Source organism: Myotis daubentonii, chromosome 9 (genome assembly GCF_963259705.1).
Source record: "Myotis daubentonii chromosome 9, mMyoDau2.1, whole genome shotgun sequence".
NCBI lineage: Eukaryota > Metazoa > Chordata > Mammalia > Chiroptera > Vespertilionidae > Myotis > Myotis daubentonii.
This window is the reverse complement of record NC_081848.1, coordinates 29715291-29741217: the sequence shown is the minus strand read 5'-3', so window position 1 is coordinate 29741217 and position 25927 is coordinate 29715291. Positions and strand designations below refer to the sequence as shown.

Below are 25927 nucleotides of genomic sequence, written 5' to 3'. Positions count from 1 at the left end.
ATGAGATTAAAAGATAATGTACCTCACTATGTATGGGTTAGCAGATTATTAAGAGCTGAAAGAGGTCTCGAGAGTAATTTCCTCCTCATTTCACAGGTGATGTAACATAGGTTCTAAGCACTCCAGTTAGCAATTTAGCTTCTACGCTAAATGAGGCAACGTTTGAAATATCAAATAAGTACAATAGTACATAGTAAATCCTAAACAGCAGAGTAAAAAGTGAACAGCTTATTAGGAAATGTGTTGCTCAACGATCAAGCCAAGCAAAGCAATTTAAAAGCTAAATGGGGGGCATGGGGCAGTGTGGACCTAGGTCAGCACTTTACCAGAAGCGCACATCCCGTCCTCTACACGCAGGCCCCCGCCTCTCCGCTGCAGGAGTCATTCCTGTCAGGGTGACCTGCTTTAATGATGTGTTCATGTGCACTTTCAGGGGATTTCACAGCTAAATAAAACATAAAAAGCTGCTACCAATATTAACTTTTCTTTTCCGTCCAAACTAATAAAGTCTGAAATCTCTTGTTTGTGTGGTTCACGTTACCTAACGTGCACCAAACTTAACAAAAGCATTAATTGCATTTTACAGGCTGAACTGTGTCCTGTCCAAATTCAGATGCTGAAGTCCTAACCTCCAGGATCTCAGCATGTGACTGTATTTGGAGATTGGGCCTTTGCAGAAGAAACTAAAGTAAAAAAAGAGGTCATACGAGTGAGTCCTAACCCAATCTGTATGGTGTACCTACAAGAAGTAGAAACGAGGACACAGACAGTGGATAATCACATGAGGACACAGAGAGCAGGTGGCCATGAGAAGCCCAGGGAGAGGCCTCAGAGGAAATCAAACCTGCCTACATCTTCATCTTGGACTCCCAGCCTCCAGGACTGAGAAAATAAGTTTCTGTTGTTTAAGCCATGTAGTCTGTGGTCCTTTGCTGTGGCAGCCCTAGCAAACGGCATACACTACATAAACACTAAGAATTTTAATTTCAGTTACTACTGCCTTGTTTAAAATTTATGTCCAATCAGTATCGCCTACACTTGTTGCAACATAAACATATGTGTCTACAAACATCATGCAACATGCTTTTACATGGCAATAATAAAATGACTTTTCTTTATTAGTCACTGTGGTTCTATAGTCCTCTTACACATCATGTTTGGAGGACTTTGAAAAACCATGCTTTCTTCTCTCATTTACACCAGTCGACATATTTTTCCAGTAAAGCTTTGTTTCCAAGCAAAGACATTTTATACAATCAAAATAAAATTTTCCAAGAATTTAACATACACACCTAATGTCATACACAATAAAAACGAAATGGAATATATTGTTCATTTGTGACAACTCACTTTTCCTGGAGACCTTCAAGGTGGGCAGCGTTCACTCTCACATTCTCCGCGGCAATTCCCACCTTCTTTCCGGTAAAGCAAGCCCAGTTCCGGCCCAGCACATCGTGCACCCACCCGGTCATGGTCTCATCACAGTAACTGGTCACCTTGCTGCCCTCTTGTTTATACTGCAATTAAATAAGGGAAAGAGAGGCCTCGTGAATCTGTGGTCAACTCGCAGGTCCACTTCCCTGCCTCCCCATCATAGTAAAGACGACCCCCACCCCTTTCGGTTCACCTTCCAGATCAGCCTCAGACAACCAAAAGGAAAACTTCACCCTGAGAGCTTACAAGGAGAAAGTATTCTGGAAAAGGAAGATAAATAAATGTCTATATGATAAGCATGGTTAGTCACCAAATAAAATTTACATAACAAAACACTTCTGGGTGTGAAAGGCAGGGAAAGAAACTAACATTTTTATAGCAACTGCCACATTCCAGGCATTTTACAAATTACCTCATTTCATCCTCACAATAAGCCTATGAGGAAACAGACACCCAGAACCCCTTTTTCCCAGCAAGAAGAGGGAGGCTCAGCTCAGAGAGAATGGGTAGCTTATACCTAAGGGAACAGAGCTGTTACATAACAGAAACAAAATCCTGCTTTTTGTAGACTACAGTTTTCCACTCAAAAGGTCCACTCCAACAAAACACAAGCACAAGAGATAAAACTTTTCAATTTTTCCATAGGACTAAACAAAATCCTTTCTTCTCTCGTTCTCCAAATTTATTAGACTACTAGAGGCCTAGTGCACAAAATTCGTGCACAGGGAGGTGGGAGTCCCTCAGCCCAGCCTGTGCCCTCTCGCAGTCCTGGAGCTCTTGGGGGATGTCCAACTGACATCTTAGGCCTGCTCCCCAAGGGAGTGCTGCCAAACATCCTAGCACTGTCACGGAGGCGGGAGAGGCTCCCACCACCACCACTGCGCTCACCAGCCGTGAGCCAGGCTCAGGGCTTCTGGCTGAGCGGTGCTCCCCCTGTGGGAGTGCACTGACCACCAGGGGGCAGCTCCTGCATTGAGCATCTTCTCCCTGCTGGTCAGTGCACATCATAGCAACCGATTGTTCGCCATTTGGTTGATTTGCATATTAGCCTTTTATTATATAGGATTCTGATCATGAGAGAGCTAAAGTAAGCTGATAGGATACTAAGTATTCTGTCTACTTTATTTCACTAATATGGCCCTTTGTCTTATTCCAATGGTAACTATAAAGTGATAGATCCAGAATTTGAACTCAGAGGCTTTGGCTTCAGAACCTAAAACCCTCATGTTATAACATCTCCTCATGGAGGAGGGAGACATATTCCACAATGACAGCACAGACAGAGAGTGAGATGCAGGGGGGCAATGCTAAGTTTCTATGAGGGGAGTTGGATACAATTTCAGGCATTGACTTAATTTAATTGAACAAAAGCAGTCAGATCGACACCACAGTCAGCTGTGCTTCAATACTTTTCTTGACCAAAGGATACAGTAGGTTGGTTTTGGTCCATGGACTAAAGTTTGCAGATTTAAGGCCTCTGTCATAACCACTCAATGCCACCATGCAATATAAAAGGTGCATGGAGAATAGATAAATGAATGAACTAGATTGTGTTCCAATAAAACTTTATTTACAAAACAGGACTATAGTTTGCAAACCCCAAGTGTAGAGGAATGAGTGGGCTAAACTATACTTAAAGATAAAATTACCTAATTGTGTCTGACTAGCTCCGAAATCAAGTTATATTGAGTGGTAGAGTTAAAAATGTATGACCTTAGAATCCAAAAGAGCTGGATTTGAATCCTGGATTCACCACCCACTAAAGCCCCACAGCACAGGATAAATTACTAAGGGCTGCTAAATAGTAGCATTGATGACATTGTGAAGCCCATCTGTCTCCCTTTGGCTAAGAATATCTTCACAAGCATGAGATCAGCTCACCACTCCAAGCATCCCTGCTCAAGCCCCAACTCAGAGCAACGAACACTGAAATAAAGGCCTAGGATGTACTCGGGCTGCAATGTTAGAGGGTTTGCTGTGTGAAAGGTTGACAAAATTTATGCTAATTGTGCTGAGGTACATGAAGCAGCAATGTTTATAGGTCTAAAGCAGTCTAATATTGGTAACCTCATGTGATGCAACCTCCACCCCGAGCGTTTCTCTTTGGCACAGGCTCTTGGTCATGTCCCCTTCTCCCTGTCACATGCCAGTCACGCAGGCCAGGTGTGGCTAAGCCAACACTGCCTGCTCCTCTGCTGTTTTAGAAAACAGTCTTGACAAGGCTGTGAGAGTGCTTGAGATCTATGTTGCAGAAATCAGCAAAAATAAATACATGGAAAAAAAGAAACACTAAACACAGAAGATGCTCACTGCAGCATAATGGAAAAGGTAAAAACAAGAACAAAAGCATACCCCTCCCCAACTGGTGTGGCTCAGTGGTTGAGTGATGACCTATGCACCAAGAGGTCACAGTCTGACTCTTGGTCAGGGCACATGCAGGCTCAATCCCAGGTAGGGGGCGTGCAGGAGGCAGCTGACCAATGATCTCTTTCATCATTGGTGTTTCTATCTCTCCCTCTCCCTTCCTCTCTGAAATCATTAAAAAATACATTTTTTAAAAATAGCCCAAATTTTCAAGTATACAAGTAACTAAGTAAATTAATAAATCAAAGGGATATTACCTACCATCTTAAATGATCCATATGAGTTCTATGGAAGAGTGGTGAGCAAACTAAGGGAGGGAAGGCTGCCTGCTTTCATAAATACAGGTCGATTGGCACATGGCCAGGCTGCTTGTTTATGTGTCTATGGCTGCTTTAGTGCTACAGCAGCAGAACTGAGCAGCTGCCATAGAAACCATAAGCCGCTGAAGCCTAAACAGTGTCTCAGAGAAAGTTTGCTGACGGCTCTATAGAACAATAAACAGAGAGCACCTATGACACATTAGGAGGAGAAAAATACAAGGTAATACTTAGGTTGAATGCAAATATATACAAATATATACATTATGAAATATGCTTTTTGAAAAATGGACATGGAAGGTGAAATGAGTCTCTGGGTGGGATTTTCTTGGTTATTTACCAAATGGAGACTGTTATATAGATTTTGTGGAATTAATCACTTTTAAAAATGCTCTGATTTCCTAAAAATGAGAGTCGTAGCCTCCAAAGTCCTAGAAGAGGACATCTATGAGGGGGGTCCAGGTGTTCCTAGAGGCTACTGACTTGGATCCATCTGGTATTACTGTTACACTTCCCGAAAACAATCATTATTTACATAACTTTTGGTACAGTTTGCTAAGTTCTTTCATTTATTTATCAAATACATAATGGTCACATACTATTTCCCTGGCATTGTGCAAAGTGCTAGTACATATGTATTAGCAAGTACATATGTATTGATGAGGCCCCAGCCCTCAAGAAGTTTAGGATTCTATGAAGTAAACAAACATGTACATAGTTCATTACAACATCATGTGGTGCAGCAAGCCAGCCATGCTTGGAGAAGCCCGAGAAACTTCCCTGTCTCAGCAAAAAAAAAAAAAAATCACAGATGAAATAACTTACATACCAAAAGAGTTAGGGGCATTCAAAGTAGAAGAAATAGGCCCTGTGTTTCTCATCCGTGTGGTTTCGCTCACCTACTTGGCATAACTGAGTCATAGTTATAAGCATGATGGTTATCAGCAATTAAACTCCCCCTGTAAGAGGAAGGCCAACTTGTTATTCTGAGAGGGAAAATCACTAGACTGAGTCAGCATGACTGATTTTGCTCCAGTCCCTTGATCATTCATATTTGTTCAATGACTCTCTGCTCCTCCCCCAACATTTACCTATCACTTAATACTTTATAAACATTTCATAGATTACTCTTAAATCTTAGAGGTTAAAGAGAACATAGAGATAATATAGTCTCAGGGAACAAAAAAAGAGACTTACTAAAGAAGGTGGTCGAACTAGAATGTATAATCAAAGACTGGTAGAAGCAAGCATTCTTCCCAATTCCTTGTACCACTCATGGAAAAAATAAAGTGGCTTTGCAAAGTGAAAAGGAGATGAAAAATTTCAAATATGAATTGACAGTTTATGAGGATCTCTTTTATCCATTCTTTCCTTAAAACAAACAAACAAATAAAAAACTGAGGTCCAAATTGCACCCAAGTCCCTTCAAGGGTCACCTAAATACGCTAGAAGCACTAACAGCCACTTTCTACATTTCCTTGGCTAGTCAGTCTTTTCACCATTTTTGTCAAGGGTTTTTGATGCTGAGCAGAGGTGAGGGACATGGTCTTAGGTGTGATTACCCAGACTGGATCTAGCTCTGCCACTCACTGGCTGTGTGATCCTGATTGTTACTCATCCTCTCTGTACTTTTGGTCTCCTCATCTATGGAAGCAGGATGACAATAATAGCCTCTCCTTGATTGGTCCTGTTTTATATACACTGACCCAGTTAATTTTCACAGCAGCCTTTGAGGTTATTCTTTACAGACACACATAGATACACACACACACACACACACACACACACACACACATACACACACACACACGCACGCACACACACACACACACACACATGCGCGCGCGTGCCGTGAGAACAGGATTTTTGTTTATTCAATAAGTAGGATACTGTCTGGCACTAAGAGGCAGTTAGAACAAATGCCAAGTCTTATTTCAACAATCACACAGAACCTCAGAAGAAATACAAAGTTTAAAATTAACAGAAGTGTGGTCCTGCCATGATCAAAGACCAAATTCTGACTTACAATGTTACTCTAGAAGTCACTTTTCCTCTCCAAATCTGTTTCTCTATCAGCAATTTTAGCTTGGAAATTCCAACATATCTCTTCAGCTTCCTAATTGCATTCCTTACATCTGTAGGTTTCTATTTAATATTTATAAAGCCAGGCAAGTAATTCTTAGTTTAGACACTCTCTTTATGTATTTTCAGTATTTATATGTCTACGGAATCCTAAATAATCCTAAAAAAACTACAACTGTTTTTGTTGTTTTAGCTCAAATAAATGTACGAAAGAAGCTATCCATTTGTGTACCATCTTTGATACATTAAATGGATGGAATTAGTTTCCATTTTAAAATGTTATTTTATATTATTCTGCAGTTTTCCCCCATCTAAAATAATTTGTTGGGTTTTCTTTGGTATTTTCTTTTTAAGAAACTGAAATTACCTTATAAAAGGTAGGACAGGGCTCTAACACTGCTATGCAAGACAGCTATAACTTAGGGGGAATGAGGCCCTTACCCCTCCAGAAGCCATCTACTCAGTACCTTAATTTGAGAGGACCACACACACAGTGCCCCTGTTATCTTCTTGGTTTGAATGTTCCCAGGGTATCTGTCATTTTTTCTGCTATTGTGAAATACTTCTTATGTGGTTTTTGACATTATTACCAATTAAGAAGCTGAAATCTTGGGTGAAATGTAGCCAGAATTTTTCTTCTAAGGCTTTTATTTCTTTTGTATAAACATTAGTCTCTGAATACTGCTTTGCACAGATAGGGTAATTTAAGTTTCTATTCACTTATGCCAATTTTTATTGCAGCAAAGTAGATAATTTCATAAAATTTGAAGAACCTCCAAACCCTTACACTTAAGTTTAGAAAACTACTAGGATCCAATCCATTTGCTTCTTCAAAATTACTACTGGGTTGCCAAGCGTTCATCAAAAAGATCTTTCTTCCATTTCTCACTGATTTTATCCACTATTCAATCAGCTCTACTAAGAAATATTAACCAATTTAAAAACAAAAACAAAAACAGATTGGCCTATTTTATAACTTGTTATTTACTGAAGATCTCTTTCTCAACTACTTCTTGACACACAGAGGGGAGAAAAATCACTTACACCTTGTTCCACTGTTTCCCTGATTAATGCTATACTTAGCAAATATTTGAATATGTAATATATTGGCTATGAGACAAATGCAGTTTAGTAAAAAGGACTTTGACCTGTAATTCCTTGTTCTGCCACTTACTCAAGAGCAAGTCATAACTAGGGAGCCTCGATTTCTTCATCTGAAAATGGGAATGATATCTATTTCATTGGATTCCTATAAAGGATAAAGATGACACTGAAATTGGAAGAGTTCAAAAAGTTTAAAGCACTAAACAAGTAACAATATAAACACGACCATCTGTAACAATGGGGATACAAAGCTGTTTAAGACTTTATCCATGTCATCAAAGAACTTACACTTCAACCCATATTGTCAATATACAGCCTACCCTGTCAACTAGGGATTTCCAAAATGAGATGGAAAGATAATCCATAGAAATTTTGGAAAAAATATTATTACTTCTATTTATATTTGTAATATAGAAGTAAAATTGAAAAACAACCTCCACTATTACTTAATATACAAAGCAACACTGATACCTCCACGAAGTTCCAGTGTACATGTTCACTTGTCATGTACAGTGTGCTACCTATGAGATGGTTAGGACATAGCATATTCCCTTTTATATGTGCCTGCTGAACTTTGTATCCTTACTAATTAAGCTCTCACAAAATGAACAAGTAGCTTAACATAATGCATGCAAGGAAATCATATTTGCAAATACTAAAGATGTGAATAGGAGCACACATAAGAGAAGGACGAAGCTTACATTTACCCTATTCCCTGTATGAGTTCTGTCAGGAAAGTTAAAAGATAAGGTTTTAAAAAACAGTGCTTTGAAATGGTTCCATCACTGCAGTATTCAATTTTTAATCTTATTCATCAATAAAGCAAATGATTCCATTCAAATTTGTCTATTAAAATGTCACTATCCCAAGTGACATTTAGAACAGTAATTCTTCTAAACTCCAATGAACCTGCGGAACTTCTAAACTTTAGCAAAACTGGTCAAAACTAATAAAATTATTTATTTCAAAGATTTTAATTAGAAAATTCTGTTTCCAAAGGTTGAAAATTTGCAGTAATGAAAACTATCAGTAACAGAGACTCTCACACGGCTTTTGGCAACAAAGTCATGATAATGAAGCATATTTGTGTATTGTTTTCAAAGGTTATCATCGTGAAATGTATTTTGGCAGGACATTTTTCTGATAATAAATCAATCCAATATTATTTATTTGTATTTATTATTTCATGTTTGATAGTGCATGTATATAATTTTTAAATGTACCTATACATTCTGTGAGATCCATAATTAAAAACTTGGACATCTAGGTCTATTCCATCCAAATCATTCACCATTGCAGAAAAGAGGAATGATTTAATGGTAAACCATGTATGGAGAGAGATTACATTCTGACAATACTTTAAGATAAAGAATGTTTATTCAATTTTTTGCCCTTGGTTTAATGTAAACATAATGGGTGGGGCAAAAGTAGGTTTACAGTTGTGAATTTATTCTTATTTATTAATTACTAGAGGCCTGGTGCACAAAATTCATGCAGGGGGTGGGGGGATTGGATCCCTCAGCCCAGCATGCACCCTCTCCAATCCAGGACCCCTCAGGGGATGTCCGACTGCCAGGACCCCTCTCCAATCCAGGACCCCTCAGGGGATGTCCGACTGCCAGTTTATTGGCTTAACCGGCAGTCGGACATCCCTCTTGCAATCCCGCACTGCTTGCCTGCCTCCTGGCTTGATCACCGCCTCTAACCGCTCCCCTGCTGGCCTGATGGCCCCCAACTACCCTCCCCTGCCAGCCTGATGGCCCCCAACTGCAGTCCCCTGCCAGCCTCATGGCCCCTAACTGCCTCTCCCTTGGCCCCCACCAACGTGGCTTTGTCTGGAAAAATTCAGATGGTCAGGAGATGTCCCGTCTCCCAGTCTAATTAGCATATTACCCTTTTATTTGTATAGATTGTATTATTTCTATACTAACCACTTGGTCTGGGGGGTGAGTAAAGCTGTTAGATGGCAACAAGAGAGAGCAAGGCACATTTTACTAAATTGATGTTCTACCAAACCCACCCGAGTACAGCATCTTTTTTTTAATCTTCACTGGAGGACATGAATAGAGAGGAAAGGAGGGGCAGGGGAGAAGAGAGAAAGAACAATGGGTTGTTTTCCTTATGCTCCTTGACCGGGGATCAAACTGCAACTCAGGTATGTGCCCTGACTAGGAATTGAACCTACAACCTTTCAGTGCATGGGATGACACTCAACTGACTGAGTCCCTCTGGCCAGGCAAAAGTAAGTCTTTCTTCTAAAGAAACAAACTTCCCTATGTTAGTTTCAAGGATTTGCTCTAGTTTTCTGCTTACTAAGTGGACTTAACCATTGTTTTTGTTGAATTTTAATGAATTATGAAACTGTTCACATTATTTGCAAATAACTTCCAGCATTTAACTGAAGGAATTAGAAGCTAGATTTACATGGAAAAATGGTGGGTCATAAATTTATTTCTAGTCCTGAAAAGAGAATCAGTTGGAGCCAAAATACATGATCGAGAACTAGTGAAAAAGAAAACAGAGCAATTTACCACTCAGCAAAGTAGCCAAATTCCCTGGCTTATTCATCACTTATTTGCTCATGAACTTTTTATTTTAAATTTATTTTTCAATTAAAGTTGACATACAGTAGTATATTAGTTTCGGGTCACCTCAAAAGTCTAGTACTCATGTGACATCATACATAGTTATTACAGTACTAGGAGCCCAGCTAGTGAAATCGCGTGGCCCCTCCCACCTACCCGCTGCCCTGCCTTGACACCCGAACCTCTCCACACAGAGCTCCAGTGCACCTGGCCCAGCCCCTGACCCCTCCTCTGGCCTTCTCTGGCCCCTTCAAGCCCCATCCTCAGTCCAAGTGGCCTCGGGCTGGTCCAGCCTTCTCCGGGCGCCTCCCTGCTTCAGCCCCGTCTCCGTCTCCAGAGCAACACCACCAGAGGAGAGCGTGGAAGCCTCCCCACTGCTGTGCTGTGCTCCTTCCCCTGGCAGTTGGGCAGCGGGGCGCTCTGAGTGCAAGCGGTGGGTGGTGAAGGAGTGGTGAGGGGGGCGCTACAGGCTCTCACCCCTGCCCTCCTGGGCACAGGATGGTCCCACCTCTTCTGGGCGCCTCTCTGCTTCCACCCCATTTCTAGAGCAACGCCCCGCTGTGCACACACAGGCAGCCTCTTGCGATCGGTCGTTACACATTATGGCTTCCCAACCATTAGCATATTAGCTCTTTATTATTATGATTACTGACTATATTCCTTATGTTGTACTCTACGCATCCCAGGCTAGTTGATTCTCCAGGGTTTGGGGAACCACTGCAGTCACAAAGCTATTCCCCTGACAGCTAACTTAGTTTTTAGTCATTCTGAAAGTCTACTCTTTTTAACTTTGAGTCCTATCTTGACCTCTGTAGTCTCACACAAAAATTAAAACATAAACAGAATAAAATGTGAAAACCTCATCTATTTTCTAAAGTCATTCTACAAATAAGACCTGAGGGTCCACCACAGGCTCAGAGGACTCAAAGGCAACAATATGTCCAGAAACATCCATAACACAAGAGGACAACACAATGACATATTCAATTCTCTTGATTGTACAAATATATATTTATTGAAGCCCTATTATTTCCACATATTGTGCTATACAGAGGGAATAAAATGGTAATACAGAGTTCATCTCTGCCGTCATGGAGTTTAAAGCCCAGAGGAGAGGACAAGCAGGCAATTACAACAGAGAATGCTAAGCAGTATTATACCATGTGGCCTTTTTTTTTTTTAATATATTTTTATTGATTTCAGAGAGGCATGGAGAGGGAGGGAGAGATGGAAACATCAATGATGAGAAAGAATCATTGACTGGCTGCCTCCTGCATGCCCCATACTGGGGATCAAGCCAGCAATCTGGGTATATGCCTTGACCAGGAATCGAACCATAACCTCCTGGTTCATAGGTCAATGCTCAAACACTGAGCCATGTTAGCCCGGCCCATGCGGCCTTTTAACACATATATTTGCAGTTTCATATCCACCAAATATTTTCTCTTCTTCCATAATCAAAACGAACGTTTAGGTTAACAATAAAGAGCCTTTTCTTCTGCCAAGGCCACTTGGATATTTATAACATCGTTTGCGGGCCATTCAAAGTTATCAACTTTAAAAGTACCCTGCTATATTTGGGCAAACATTTAATTAACTCATCCCCAATGCCTTGGCAGGGCCAGACCAAATGATTTTGCTGGCCTCATAAGGCCACAGGCCAGACGTTTTCCACCCCTGGTTTAGATGCAGTTACTCTCAGAGAAACAAACAAATTACTTTAGAGGTGATTTTAAATTCCATAATACATTTTTACACATATTGGTTGCTTCGTCACAATTTACATCCTGAAAATCTGTTTGAAAACATACAACTCTCTCAGGACTCTGGAAACAGGTAACCTGACACATCTTAGAGTAGAGAACCCAAACTCTAAACATAGTACTATCCCTGATTTATTTTGTAAGCTGGTATTACTTGTGAGAAATCTTTGAAAGGACAAGAGAAGCATGGTTAACCTTCCAACCCCTTATTTCTATGTGCACCGAGTGCTTACGATATCCAGGGAAATAAGAGATGCTCAGTCTGGAAAAAGGTGAAGACATGCTATCACATCATCCCATTACAGCAGGGTTAGTACTGCCTGAGCGGACGGACCTGTGTAGCACAATGAGAACCAAAATAATGGCATTTCTCCCACCAACAGAAAGAGCGGGGGAGGGTTTCACAGAGGTGGCATGAAGGCCCTGAGTGAAGACGGGCGATCAGGTCCGGAGGTAGGATGGAAGAAAATATCCAGGTAGTAGTCGGCTGTACCGTTACTTCCTCTTTATAAGATATCACCTTCCCAGAGCTGCTGACCATCAGGACCTCTCAGGTAGTATAAGGAGTTATCTGAGCTCACAGTGTAATGATGGCAACCTGCTACCTAGGGAAAGACTCCTCCATTCAAGCTGGGATGCAGGAGGGAAGTTCTCTCAGACAATATGAATTAGGTGGAGCCCCCATGTTCGGTTTACCAAGGCTGATATTAGTCAGCTCTGACCTGAGGAGGAAACTAGTCCATTGTTCAGCAGGAAAGAGCTAAATGATAGCAATCGGTGTGAACAATAGTGGTATTAAGAGAAGAGAACTTGGCAAAGGTACTTAAGTTGTACTTAATTTGAAGATTACAAAGCTCTCCTTTTCCACTTTGAGGGACTACAAAGGGAAGTAGAAGGTAATTTTTTTATTTATTTTGGTCTTGACTGACAGGACCCTGGCTTGGGAAAGAAAGTGAGTCGCCTCATTTGGAAAGGAAACCTAAGCTTCAAGCCAACTCTTCTCCTAAAATCTCAACAGGAGCCAATGCAGTGAACATTCTACTCCATTAAACTAACATCTGTGATGTTTACGGACTGGGACTCGCCAGAAAGTCTACCCAAATGTGACCCCAAGTACTTGCGAAAGGGCTTTTCTTTCACATATATTTGCCGTTTCATACCCACCCAATCTTCTCTCCTTCCATCATCAAAACAAATGTTCAGAGCACAGAACAAGGAAATGCTTCTTAGGTTTGCAAGACTAGCCCTGATCATTTATCACTTCAGCTGTGACTACATGAGACTACCCCGAACTAGGAAAGGAAGCTAGTGGTGTGTACTTTATAGGGTTTCTGAAAGGTAAAGTACCTCAAATTCTTAGCACAAGGCTGGCACCTAATGAAAACATAAAGATACCCTTCGGCAGATGGCTTCCCTCAGAAAAGCCTCTTCCAAGGGACCATCTTCCCACCAATAACATATCTGCGCATCTCAAGATATCCGGAGGCCTTATTTTCTCCTTACGATGGATGCTGGGGTCCCTCAAGAGGAGAGTGTTCAAAAGAGGAAAAAACTTAGGTTGCACAGTGTTCCTTTTACTCAAGGGTGCATGGTAAAGCCACCTAAGACTTCCAGAACAGTTTTTCTTTCTCCTGTAGAGCAGTCTCTGGCGGTTCACATTCCAAAATGGTGGTGGCTGCTTTCCACGGAAACGTTCAGGAGGGCAGCTGCCTTGGAGGTAGGTCCCCAGGCCTCCTCTGCATTCTACATGCACAGACAGACTCCAGAGGGCTCTGTGGCTGCCGGGGGCCTCCGCTAGCGGTTAGAGGTAGGTGGTCCAGTGCGGCATGCTGCTCAGCCTCTCAGCCCCAAAGCCTGTTTGGGGCTGTGGTTTTAAAAGAGCCCCTCAACAGATGCTCTATGTAATAACTACAAAACAATAAAAACTGGAGTTAATACTGTCTCTTCACAATGCTTAACCATATTAATTTCTTAAGTAAAAAAAAAATACCCGATGCTGGGTTTTTGTGCGGGCTTTCTTAATGCTGTGTAAGACATTCGCCAAAAGCTGCCATTCTCAAAAGCTGAAAGCTGAAGCAACAGGTATTGCCCAATGCAGTCAACAGGCTTAAGAGGCACATGCAGATGCATTTGAAATTAACGGCCACGGTACAAACCTCATACACTTTGGAAATGTACTTAAGAAACAGGCTAATCTGGCAACCTAGGTACATTAGCATGTATACCTTACAAATTCTAAACGCAGGCTTAGTGCTGCGAAGATCCTTATTTCCAGGTTATGGGCTACTTATCATTTAAGAACAAATACCAGGGACTGTCCTTTTTACTGTTGTCTCAATCATTAGGAGGGAGAGGGAGAGTTTTAAGCCAGGAGTGCATCAACTGCATTGAGAATACTTTACTTTTTTGTAAGGTAAAAACAAACAATTTCCTATTATATCTTCCTATTTCCTATTATATCTTTCTCCTAAACTATCATCATGTATTATAGTAAAGATTCTGAGGAGTTCTGAAATAAAGAAAATTATTCAGTGACCGAAAAGAACTCAGAAGAAACAGCTTCTTGGTTTCAGCTCTAGTTTTCATTTTGATCTCTTATTAGTGGCTGCCTGGAATGATCCTTAAAGCGTAACCAGATGAAATGTCATACGTAATGAGCAATCCTAGCTGGCAGATTTGTGGACCACTGCTGGGCCATTAAACAATTTTTGGAAAATGCTGTCATAGGATAAAAGGCTTTAGCCAGTTCCATTTTTCATACCTCGCTTTGGTACTTCAGAGCTAAGTACAAGAGGAAGGGAAAGGGGGGGAAATGTTAAAATGCAAGGAAAGTCCCTGTCAACTTGACTCTCTAACCACCCACTTTTTCCATCAAAATTCTGGACATTTAAATGAATGGGTCCAGCACGAGCGATGATTTGAACATCTATTGTGCAAGTGTGAGAATGTACAGAGTGACAAATATCCTCTTCTTCCAGTCCACAGTTTATTTAAAAGATGGGTGACATATCACAGGAATAAGGGACAAGCACCTCAATGTCTCTGGAAGAGCCACCTTCTCTAACGGAAGACAGCCTTCAGGTGCCTTGGCCTGGCATGGTTCCCTCGTGAGTCTTTTTAAGAAGGAAAAAATGAACAAACCAAGGGAGCACAGCTACTTCAAGGATTTGAACTGGACTTACAGTCAATCTTTTCTTAACTGGGTCTTTACCTTTTGGGGTTCATGTCTATTTATGTTATAAGTATCATTCCTGGAAGAGCTCATCTGATGTGCGCACACAGAACATGTTAAAGTAAAAGCTCACTCACACAAAATAGTGCAGGCATGAAAAAGGCAGCAAGTCAGCAGGCTCAAGCAAGAAATCTACAAATCTCCAAGAAAACCATCATCTTTGCAGTTTCCTCTCCATCTCCCTGATAAATAGAGATTAATGTGCATAAGCCACCAGGAGGAGGGACGCTTGCTTTTAATAAGAAAAGTTAAAAATATTTCAATGGAGCTCACCCAGTTTGTTCCTCTGATATGGTAAATCATATATTCCCACAGTTCCCAGCTGCATGAACAACTGACTGATAAAATCAGTGACATCCTACGAAGAGTTTACAATGGGAAACTGAGTCATTATGTTGAAATTAAACATCATGAAAGAAAACAAAAATACATAGTTAGGCATGCATTAAGTGTTAAACTTCTCATTCCTTCCCTGAATTGAAATATACTTAAAAGTAAAATCCATGCCCTAGCCAGTTTGGCTTAGTGGATAGAGCACTGGCCTGCAGACTGAAGGGTCCTGGGTTCAATTCCAGTCAAGGGCACATGCCCAGGTTGTGGGCTCGAGCCCAGTAGGGGGAATACAGGAGGGCAGCTAATCAATGATTTTCTGTCATCATCAATGTTTCTCTCTCTCTCCCTCTCCCTTCTTCTCTGAAATCAATAAAAATAAAACAAATTTTTTAAAAAAGTAAACTCCAAGATGGTTTTAAAAAATATCCTAATTTGTGTATTGACTCTACATTGAAACAAGTAAACCTATCCTAATAAAAAGTATTCTAAAGGCTAAATTGTTACATCTTTAAAATGAACCCAGAAAGCACAGTGAGAAAAATGGTAGATTCTCAAATCCTTTCAGTGGTTCTCAACCTTCTGGCCCTTTAAATACAGTTCCTCATGTTGTGACCCAACCATAAAATTATTTTCGTTGCTACTTCATAACTGTAATGTTGCTACTGTTATGAATCGTAATGTAAATATCTGATATGCTGGATGGTCTTAGGTGACCCCTGTGAAAGGGTCGTTTGACCGCCAAAGGGGTCGCGACCTACAGGTTGAGAACCGCTGCTTTACGTGGAAACACATGGTTGACATTTCTGGCTGTTGTGACAAACTTACAAGTCACTGGGCACACAAAATGGGCAAATAAATCCTCTGGTATGGATTTCACCAACCATTTCCAAAACACCCCAAGATTTTCAAATTTCTCTGTTCTAAGTAGCAACCTGCTTAAGAAACACTATGGTAATCTTTTTTAGCTTACAATTCTATGAAGACTGCTGGGCCCAAAGCGAAACTCAATTAGAAATCAATGAAGTTTGCTTGACTATCACCAAATAAAATTTTCAGCCACAATGAGTCTAGTTTCTTTTCTAGACACCTTCTTCAGCCCTTGAGTAGCTTTAATTTTCAAAATAAAATCTGAGCTCTCTTTTCCAGCCTCAGAGAAAGTGAAATGAGAAACAGTGAAAATTTAGAAACCTATTCAACTTGAGGATATTCTTTGGAGTTTGGTTTGTTTCATCTGACTTCCTTCCATTGGGCAATTTGGTGGGTAGGAGAGTACATAGAGAAGAATCTTTACACAAGCTAATCGTAAAAAGTGAACAAAGAATATAAAAGCATAAAGGAGAAAAATTGTAACTTATCCATCACATAAAGCCAACCATAATTAAATGTCCTTTACATGGTTTTGTTTTGCTATGTTGTAATTTTATAAGAAGTTGGCTGCTTTTAATCTGCAGGTACTTTTAAGGGTTCAAATTTATTGGAGTGTGAACTATAACCCAATGGTAAATGCTAGTAAACTCTGATAGTCTTAGAAACTGGCCCGCAAGACGGTATTGTATTTTCTCTTGGGCAGCATATTGTTTGAAAAGAAGATTGAAATGGAGACCTATAAGAAAGTTTCTATTTTGCCATAGGTCTAATTACTTCTGATTGTTTCAAATGTTTAGGTGCCTGCCTGGGTGGGCCCTAGATGCATTTGAAATCGTAACCCCCATAAAGTGTTCAGCTAACTGAATGTCTACAGGAACTTGAGAAGGGAAAGTATCTTGTAAGAATATTTTTTACATCATGCTTTCCGCCTGACTCAAACTATGCACCAAGTGTCAGAGTCAAGGTTCACTTCCTGCCAAGCTTTGATCTAGCTTGAAGTCACATGGAAAAAAAAAAAAAAAAAAAAGATTACCAAGCAGATAAAAAGCAAGATAAAAAAAGACACAGGAACCTCAAAAGTCATTAGAAAATGTTCATCTTCCAAGTGAGGCCGGAAAAAGGACAACTTGTGGAAGGGAGTTCCTAGCAATAGAAGCGGCATTGCAATTGCTTCAAAGTTGGAAATCTGAGCTGCAGGAGGTCCTGGGGGAGCAGAGCAGTGGGTGGAGCAGGAGCCTCCCAGAATGCCCTGCGTGCATCAGGAGCTCAGCATAATCTAGCACAGTGCTTCTCAACCTTCCCAATGCTGAGACCCTTTAACACAGTTCCTCATGTTGTGGTGACCCCAACTATAAAATTATTTTTGTTGCTACTTCATAACTGTAATTTTGCTACTGTTATGAATCATAATGTAAATATCTGATATGCAGGATGTATTTTCATTGTTACAAATTGAACATAATTAAAGCATAGTGATTCATCACAAAAACAATATGTAATTATATATATTTTCCAATGGTCTTTGGCGACCCCTGTGAAAGGGTCATTAGACCCCCAAAGGGGTCACAACCCACAGGTTGAGATACTTCTGTCACAGCCACAGGTTGAGTGGCCGGATGCTGTATTTTCCGTGAGACACTTAAACTTGAACAAAATCCTGGTTACGTTTTGATCATTGTTCACTTAAAAAAAATAAATCAATCTTTATTTGGGAGATACTCTCTAAGTCTGTAGGGAAAAGTCTCATGTGCTTTACTCATTAAATAGTTTGTGCTTTTCTTGAGTTACCCACCCCGCATGGTTTCCCAACACCACAGTAGGAAAAACCCTGGTGTTTATGGTGAAACCCAGCAAGCTTTCTGTGTCAACCAGTGTCACCAAAAGTGCATGACTTTCCTGCTATCTAAAATCAATTCCACCCTATCATTTTTCTTAAAAGTTTTAAAACTCTGCTCCCCATATCTTTCAGTTAGATTTGCAAAACAGATAAGCTTTTACCACTCTGCAAAGGATATTTATCTGGAACTGCTTATGCTAGACATTTTAAAAACTAGCATCGTATGTGTAGTCTACTCTGCTTACTGATATTACCATCTTTAAGACCAGTCCTAACTACTGACCAGTCAGAGGGGTTGATTTTTCAGCAGGAACAAAAAACATGTTTCTGATAATGGTTCTGGTCAAATGCACATTTAAAATATATATATATATATATACTGAAATCAGTAGCAGAACAGGCTTCCTATTTTTATTCCTAGTAAGAGAATACCATCCAGAAGCAGATAATTAGTTAGGGTTCTGTCCTACAGTAGGGCAAAAATAGGTTTACAGTTGAGATTTACAGTTGTTCATATGGAAAATAATACAATAATTAATACATAATACAAGAATAAACTTTCGCATAGTCACAACTGTAAACCTACTTTTGCCCCACCTGTATTGGCTCTTCCCATGTACGACTGAGAACACTTATAACGTTATTTGATGCTAACCAGTAGTTTTTCTCTTGACCTGCTACTAATGTCTGAGGCTATGGGGAAAGACCAAATCTGCTTACACAGTGACTTAAAAAGAAATGCAAACATGTGGTCTGAGTGCTCCTTCAGTTACCAGCTGTCCCCTCTGCCCCCACCAGCCCTCAACTATGGAAGCTGAGAGCAAACTGACGGAAAAATATTGATGGAGGGAAACTGCCCTTGTCTATTTCAGATTAGGAGTCAAGCAATGAAATGCTGACTTTAGAAGTTTCCCCACCAGTTTCTCCAATTCTACAGAAGTAAAGAATGAAAACTTTTCTAAGCCAAATGGGTAAAACTACTTACTCATCTATTTATATACTGCTTTCCACCTTGCACTTATATAATTTATTCAACCTTTTTCTCAACTGAATTCCACTTCAGTTCATTTTTAAAATAAATATGAACTAAGTGTCTATTATGTGTCAAGCAAGAAAAAAAAGAGGGGGGAGGGGAGGGGAAAGGGAAGGAGGGGAGAATGATACACAGTAACAACTGTCTTGACTATCTCTTTTCTTGTGCACCAATTCCATAGGAATTCTCAACCTGGAAGCAAAAAATATTGAAGGGCTGTAATAGGATACCTATAAGAAGTCTGCAGAGCCCGAGGCTCAGGAATATGCAAACCAAGAATTCTAATCAGATTGAATTATATTTACTACATATGCACTACAGTTTTAAAAATTCATATAAGCCCTAGCTGGTTTGGCTCAGTAGACAGAGTGTCGTCCTGTGGACTGGAGCGTCCCAGGTTCGAGTCCAGTCAAGGGCATATGCCAGAGTTGCAGGCTTGATCCCCAAGAGGCAGCCGATCAATGATTCTCTCTCTCTCCCTTCCTCTCTGAAATAAATAAAAGTATATTTTTGAAATTTCATATAAATACTGTTATGATTTTTAAAAATACATAGTATCCAGAGGTAATATTTAATAACTGGTCGACCATGGGCTTCAACTAACAAAATGGACTTTGACCCTCAATAGCCAACATGGATAGACAGTTCCTGCCAGCTGAGTAGCATACCAGCCAATCCAGGTGAAGAGAGACAATTTTTTCCTATTTTCTTTTTTACTATTAAAGAAATTACATACACACACACACACACACACACACACACACACACACACACACACATATATATATATATATGGAGTTATTATTCAAAGAAAGAGTTGGTTCAGATTTAACAACATATCCTAGGCATTAAATCACAACACAAGAAAAATCACAATAAATTTAAAAGTTAGTCTTTTGCTGGTACTTTGTCTTTTATCGTCATTAACAGAGTCACTCTCCCACTTTCCCATGAATTCCTAAAATTGCCTAACTCTTACCAGATGTTCCAAAGGTTGTAAACCCTACCCCATGGGAAAGTCTGTCTTTATTTATACTCAATTTAAAATGAGAAACAGCTAGCCTCAGGCTTGTGGTTTCAATTTACTTAAACCATTTCATAATCTGCCAATAGGAAAATTTCCAGCTGCAGCAGGATAGCTGGACTACAATCCATGCTGAACTGTTTTACCCTGGAGTCTGCCTGCAACTGGGAGCAATGTGTTAGCACGTAAGAATGGACAATGGTCCCAGCTGCGTTGCTCAGTTGGTTGGAGAATCATCCCATACACCGAAAGGTTGCGGGTTCAATTCCTGGTCAGGGCACCCCAGTCAGGGAGCTTACAAGAGGCAACCAATCACCCTAACCGGTTTGGCTCAGTGGATAGAGCGTCGGCCTGCGGACTCAAGGGTCCCAGGTTCGATTCCGGTCAAGGGCATGTACCTTGGTTGCGGGCACATCCCCAGTAGGGGGTGTGCAGGAGGCAGCTGATCAATGTTTCTCACTCATGGATGCTTCTAACTCTCTATTCCTCTCCCTTTCTCTCTGTAGAAAATCAATAAAATATATTTAAAAAAAAAAAAAGAGGCAACCAATCAATGGCCCCACCCCACCCCCCTTCCACTCACTCCAAAAAAATAAACATATCTTTGGGTGCCGATTAAAAAAAGTTCTTCCTACTGAGAGAACTTTAGTGGACAACTTTTTACTTTAATTAGCCAAAGGAGTAACTCGATATTCTCTATCTCTGTCTTACTTTAGTCAAATAAATTATTCACATTAATGTACTTAGTATATCATATTACTTCAATGAGTTACTTAGGCCAATTTCTCAGAACAAACAATGATAGAAAAGCATAATTACTTGAAATTTTTTTTTATAATATCCATATCTTTCCTGGAGATTCAGTACAAAGACAAGTGATTAAAGCAACATTTACATTTAAATATAGATGGATTATACGTATTCAAATATAGATCAGGTTTTTTAATCTACTGAAATCATAATTTTAAATAAACTGTCAAAATTGCACCGCCTAATTTCTCTTGGGAAAAGTGGCATCAATTCTGGTTATCTTCTTAATCTTAAATTAAAATTCTGAGGGTCTACTGATATTAAATAACTGTAATCATGAATGCATTTTTTAAACAAAACTAACCTTAAAAAAGGCAAACCACTTGTAGTCATTCAACACAATCTCAAAGCCTTGATTGTAAATGATGGTGAAATGGCCAGAATTGCCCAAGTCATCATAGGCTGTGTCCATCTTCTTAAGGTGCACCACGACTTTCTTTTCTGGTGGTCCTAAAGAAAAGAAAATGCCCAACAATGGAAAATTATCTGTACTTCCATGGCAGGAAAACCTCCCCTGTAACTCCCATCATCTTTAAACTGCTTTCCTTTCAAATCGGGCCACCGATTTTTTGAGCCAATCTGGCTTGTGAAGATACCAAGACTTCCCACCTTGTTGCCTCCCTCTGTATACATCATTCCAGAGGGGGTCCCAGTCACGCACGCCTGTGAAGTGAGGGCTCAAAAGATAGAAAAAGGCCAGCAGGCAGAGAGACCCCCTAAAGTACAGCCTTGAACTTGCCAGGGCATCCAAAGACTGAAGAAAATCTTCCGCGGAAGAAAATGAAAAATGGGGGATGCCGAAAATGACAGGTGGAAATGAAGGGAAGACAAAATGGTAGCCAAACACTGGAAACATAAACATATAAAAGACCTGCCACCAGTCACAAGAACACAGGAGATGATCTCTTCCACGAAGAAATGGGGCTTCTTTCTCCACAGTTCACAACTTCAGAATCTGCATTCTTCCAAGGGATGCAGCAAACTCCAGGGTTCTATCCCGTGAAGCTCATGTGTGCTGACAGGAACCAAACTTTTAAACTTCGGAAGACGGGACTCAGACATGTGGGTGCCTTCAATCATTACAGTAGAGTCGAAGGCATAGTTTATAGACAGAGGCTGCCTGGACAGGGCTCTGCGGTACCCCCTGCAGGGTTCCACACTTTAGACAGTTTTTCCGTGGCTGGTTTTAATGCTCATGGCATGTGCCCAAATGGTGCAAGTTCTCACCTCCAACAGCAACTTTTTAAAAGAGCAGATGGTTAAAATGCACAGGATTATGCAATGCCACAGTCACCGGATGTTGGACAAGTTGGATCCGTCTGTTTTAGAGACAGATCACCTGGCAATCCTTGTTCTGCTGACAAGGAAAGTGCAGCTGACACAGTTTCACTCATTACAGGCTGCTAAGTGCTTGGGCAGAACAAAAGTGCCACTTCTGTCCAAGACAGTGTTTTCTCTTCTCCCTTCACTAAACTCCTTGTCATTGGTGTGACCACGTTATCTGAGGGCACGTGGACTATCCAGTGTGTTCACACACTACACATTTATTGAGTGCCTTCCCTGAGCCAGGCATTGTGCTCGGCTCTAGGCATTTCCAAATACATATAATTAATTGCTAAAGAGTTATTAAAATAAAAACAACAACAAAAAACCCTACAAACTTTATATACACCCCTAGGATACATAAGACAGTACAGAAGTTGTCTCAGACTAGTAGCATCAACACACATCTAAGTAAAAACCACTGGATATAAGTAGAAAACTTTTCTTGCTGTATATTCTTGAGTGTCTGAGCTCAGATTTCACTGGCGCGCGCGCGCACACACACACACACAATCCTACAGGTTGGATGGGGGATAATTAAGATTGCAAGGTCTGAACTCTCTTCCGAACCGAAAAACAAACAAAACAGAAAACAGCAAATTAAGGGGAGTGAAAAGACAGTCTTTTTAGAAAGTATAGAAGCCCCGGGAAGAACCAAGAAAAGGTGAAGTTAGAAGTTCTCAGCAGCTCAACTGGGCCCCGGCGACCCTGGCAGCCCTGGCGCTGGAGCGGGCATCCCACGGGCCCAGGGCCAGCCAGTGTTCCGCCTCCAGCAGGTGTGCTCCTCGGTGGGCGCTGTGCGGAGCGGGGCTCAGGGGCGGCAAAGGAGTCCGGGCACGCGGCGGCTTACCCATCACCGAGCAGTTGGCCTCGCGCTGGGAACCCCCGCGGCCCACCTGGAAGACCCAGGTGCCCAGCAGGTCGGGGTAGGTGCAGTTGGCAGGTGTGTCGCCGTGCACGGTGCCCACGGCGCAGAGCAGCAGCAGCAGGAGGGCGGCGAGCGGGGCGCGGGGCCGGGGACCCATGCTGCCGGCAGCCGCGTGGCCAGGGAGCTGGAGGGCAGCGAGAGGAATCAGGCGGCCCGGACCGCCCGCCTTAAAATAACCGGAGGGCGGAAACCTCCGCGGGCGGGGCGGGGCGGGGTCTCGGTCCTGGTCTCAGGCGGAGGGGGAGGGGCGGCTGGGCACCTGGGCCAGGAGCTGGGAGCCAGCACGCCGGTCGCCTGCACCCTGGGCTTGGGGTGAGCCCGGGGTAAGGTTAATTGCCAAGGGACGACTCAAAATAGGAGTTAAGAGCCACAGTGGGTCCGCACGAGACCCAGACTTCCTTCTTGAGAAGCGGGGCACACGAGAGGGAGGGAGGGAGGGAGGGAGAGAGAGGGGGAGAGAGAGAGAGAGAGAGAAATGTACTCACGCCAGCAGAGAGGAGGGGGGACGGGAGGAGGGAAGGGAGCTGGAGAGAGACAGGGAGAGAGAAGGACAGACACTGGGGTGGCAGGGACAAAGGAACTGGGGTGACAGGGACAAAGGTCAGACATTGACAGACAGAGGGAAGGGAGGTGGGGGAGACAGAGGTGAGAAAAAGTCCCAGAAAAAGAAAGATCTAGTAAGTGGAGTGTTACTTGTCTCCTTCACTTTGTCCTCACCAACTCAAGGCTGTAGGTTTTGTGGAGGGGTTTTTTGTTTGGTTTTTTTCTCAGAATATTTAACTTGTTACCCCCAGCCGCCGCAGCTGTTTGAGAACTGCTCTTCCTTCCGTTTTCCGAAACTTTCACTACCTTCTTTTGGCTTCGTTTTGTTTGGTTTCCGGTTAATGTCATTTGCTTCTGACCCATCAGAGAATTCAGTTGTGGTGCAAGCTTGCAGTTTTTGTGTCCCAGTGGTCTTTGTTTTCCCTGCAAATTTTATAGGATTTAGTGCACACTTGGGTGCGCACACACGCACAAAAGCTCAGAGATTATATTGCTCAACCCCTTCTCTTTTTTCTGCTGAAAAGCATGGGCCCAGGCAGAGGAAGTAACTTGTCCAGGGTGAGGAAGGGAGCTGGTAGGAGAAGGCTGGTTTTACGAGCAGCATCCCAATGTGCCAGTCTGAATTCCATAATTATTAGGTAGCACCTGTGGGGGTTCCGAAAGATCCACCCCAATATATGCCTCAGTGATATGCAGATTTTTTTTTTTAGCTAAAGGCAATTTTAGCTGCGGGCTCAAAAGAAACATCTGCCCCTCCATTAACTAACTAAAAGACTTGAATTGGGGGCCTTGCCCATAAAAAGAGATCAGACATAACCTCTTTTGCCCTATTTGAGGGCAGAGCAAATTTTTAATCACTAAACATCTGTTCTTATCATCTTGTGATGACCCTTGAAAGCTCTGTCGTCACCTTACCTCGTTCCTAGCTCAGAATGTCATACATACCCATTTTGCCTTTCTGTCTTTGAACCTTTCGTGGGGTCTCGGACTCTCTCATGTTATGGGGTAATTAAATTATTTTCTTTTGTAACTCTAGCCAATGTCTATTTGATTATTAGTTTAGGGAAAGAACCTTTGAAATAGGAATTTTTAGGGGTAAAATAGGCAGGTTTAGGGAATTTTTAGAATTGGGGGTCCATGGGGGGAAAACAACAATACGGGGCTACAAAGTTCCAAAAGGGTACATTTCCATAAGACAAGGGAGTTGGAAGAGGCAGCAGTTACATCTCCATAAGACAAGGGAGTTGGGAGTGGCAGAAGATACACATTTACAAATAAAGGGAAGGCAGCCCCTCATTCAAAGAGGGAGAAAGAAGAGTCCAGAGGGAATGGGAGAACAATGAGGAAGGAGGACCTTACCTGTCCCAGGTGAGGTTTGACCTTGGAGCTCTGGAGTTGCTATAGTGACCAAATCAAAGGGGAATAGTGGCCAATCAGAGGGGATATCGAGGCACAAAAAAACCTGCAGCCTTTATAAACGGGATGAGAGGGGTTAAGGAACTCAGTGGGACTCTTTCCCCCTCCCCACGTGGGAGTCTGTACTTGTTCTGCAATAAATTTTCACCTTTACTATACCATCTTCCGTCAGTGGTTTCATTCTTCAACTCCCACGGACAAAGAATCCAGGGAAGCCATCCTGCCCAGGGAAAATTCCCGGATCACCTTCAGGGTAGAGAAACTGTCTTCTTCCTCTACATGTTACTTCCAGATGCCTCCTTGCTCAGTTTATTTTCTGTCTGTTGTTTCCCTTGCTCAGTTTAAATATCACCCTTTTCTGTTGAGAGCTCCTCTGACTTTATTGGCTGTTGTTGGAAGTTGGGGCTCCTTTCCTGCACAGAGTTTATCAGGTGTCAGGCCCTGAGCCAGCACCAAGGACAAGTGATGAGCCAGACAGACTTGTCTGTGTCCCTGACTTTTAGGGCACATGCATTTTGCCCTCATTACACTGGTTAAAATAAGTATTTGTAGGTCCACCTTTCCACAGATGACAAGCTTTCAAAGAGAGCAAGTATACATTATTCACCACTGTCTCCTGAGATTCTGGCTTGAAAGCACTCAGGAAGTATCCTGGGGTGTTAAATGCACTAAACATTATCTTGATTTTTAGGCCTAAAAGCCAAATTCCATTTGGCAAGAGGAGTTGCACTTGAAAGCTCAGAAATGAACATGCTTTCTAATGTAGGCAACAACACCCTACTTTTCGGTTGTATTGCCTTTTACTCAGGGTAAAAAGTTGGCATCATAAAATTAACACTGTTAACGTAAAAAAACCATTGAAACCTGTAAAGAAGTTTTTGTGAGTTTATTTGAGCCAAACTGTCGACATATGCCAGGAAGCAGAATCTCAA

General features: G+C 41.6%; 1 protein-coding gene across 2 annotated transcripts in view; it reads right to left on the bottom strand.

The window, feature by feature from the left end:
- CTSC (cathepsin C) overlaps positions 1 to 23234 on the bottom strand; it is a 45523-nt gene extending 22289 nt beyond the window's left edge. The window contains exons 1-4 of one of the 2 annotated variants that reach the window (XM_059708194.1): positions 22959 to 23234; positions 21090 to 21235; positions 15155 to 15239; positions 10874 to 13557 (exon numbers count right to left, since the gene is read on the bottom strand). In XM_059708194.1, the coding sequence (XP_059564177.1) occupies positions 13547 to 13557; positions 15155 to 15239; positions 21090 to 21235; positions 22959 to 23133 (417 nt within the window). In that variant the 5' untranslated portion in view covers positions 23134 to 23234 and the 3' untranslated portion in view covers positions 10874 to 13546. Of the gene's footprint in view, positions 1 to 1350; positions 1518 to 10873; positions 13558 to 15154; positions 15240 to 21089; positions 21236 to 22958 lie in introns of those variants that run through there. The other variant, XM_059708192.1, reaches the window with a different exon arrangement.
- Positions 23235 to 25927: the final 2693 nt, after the last annotated feature.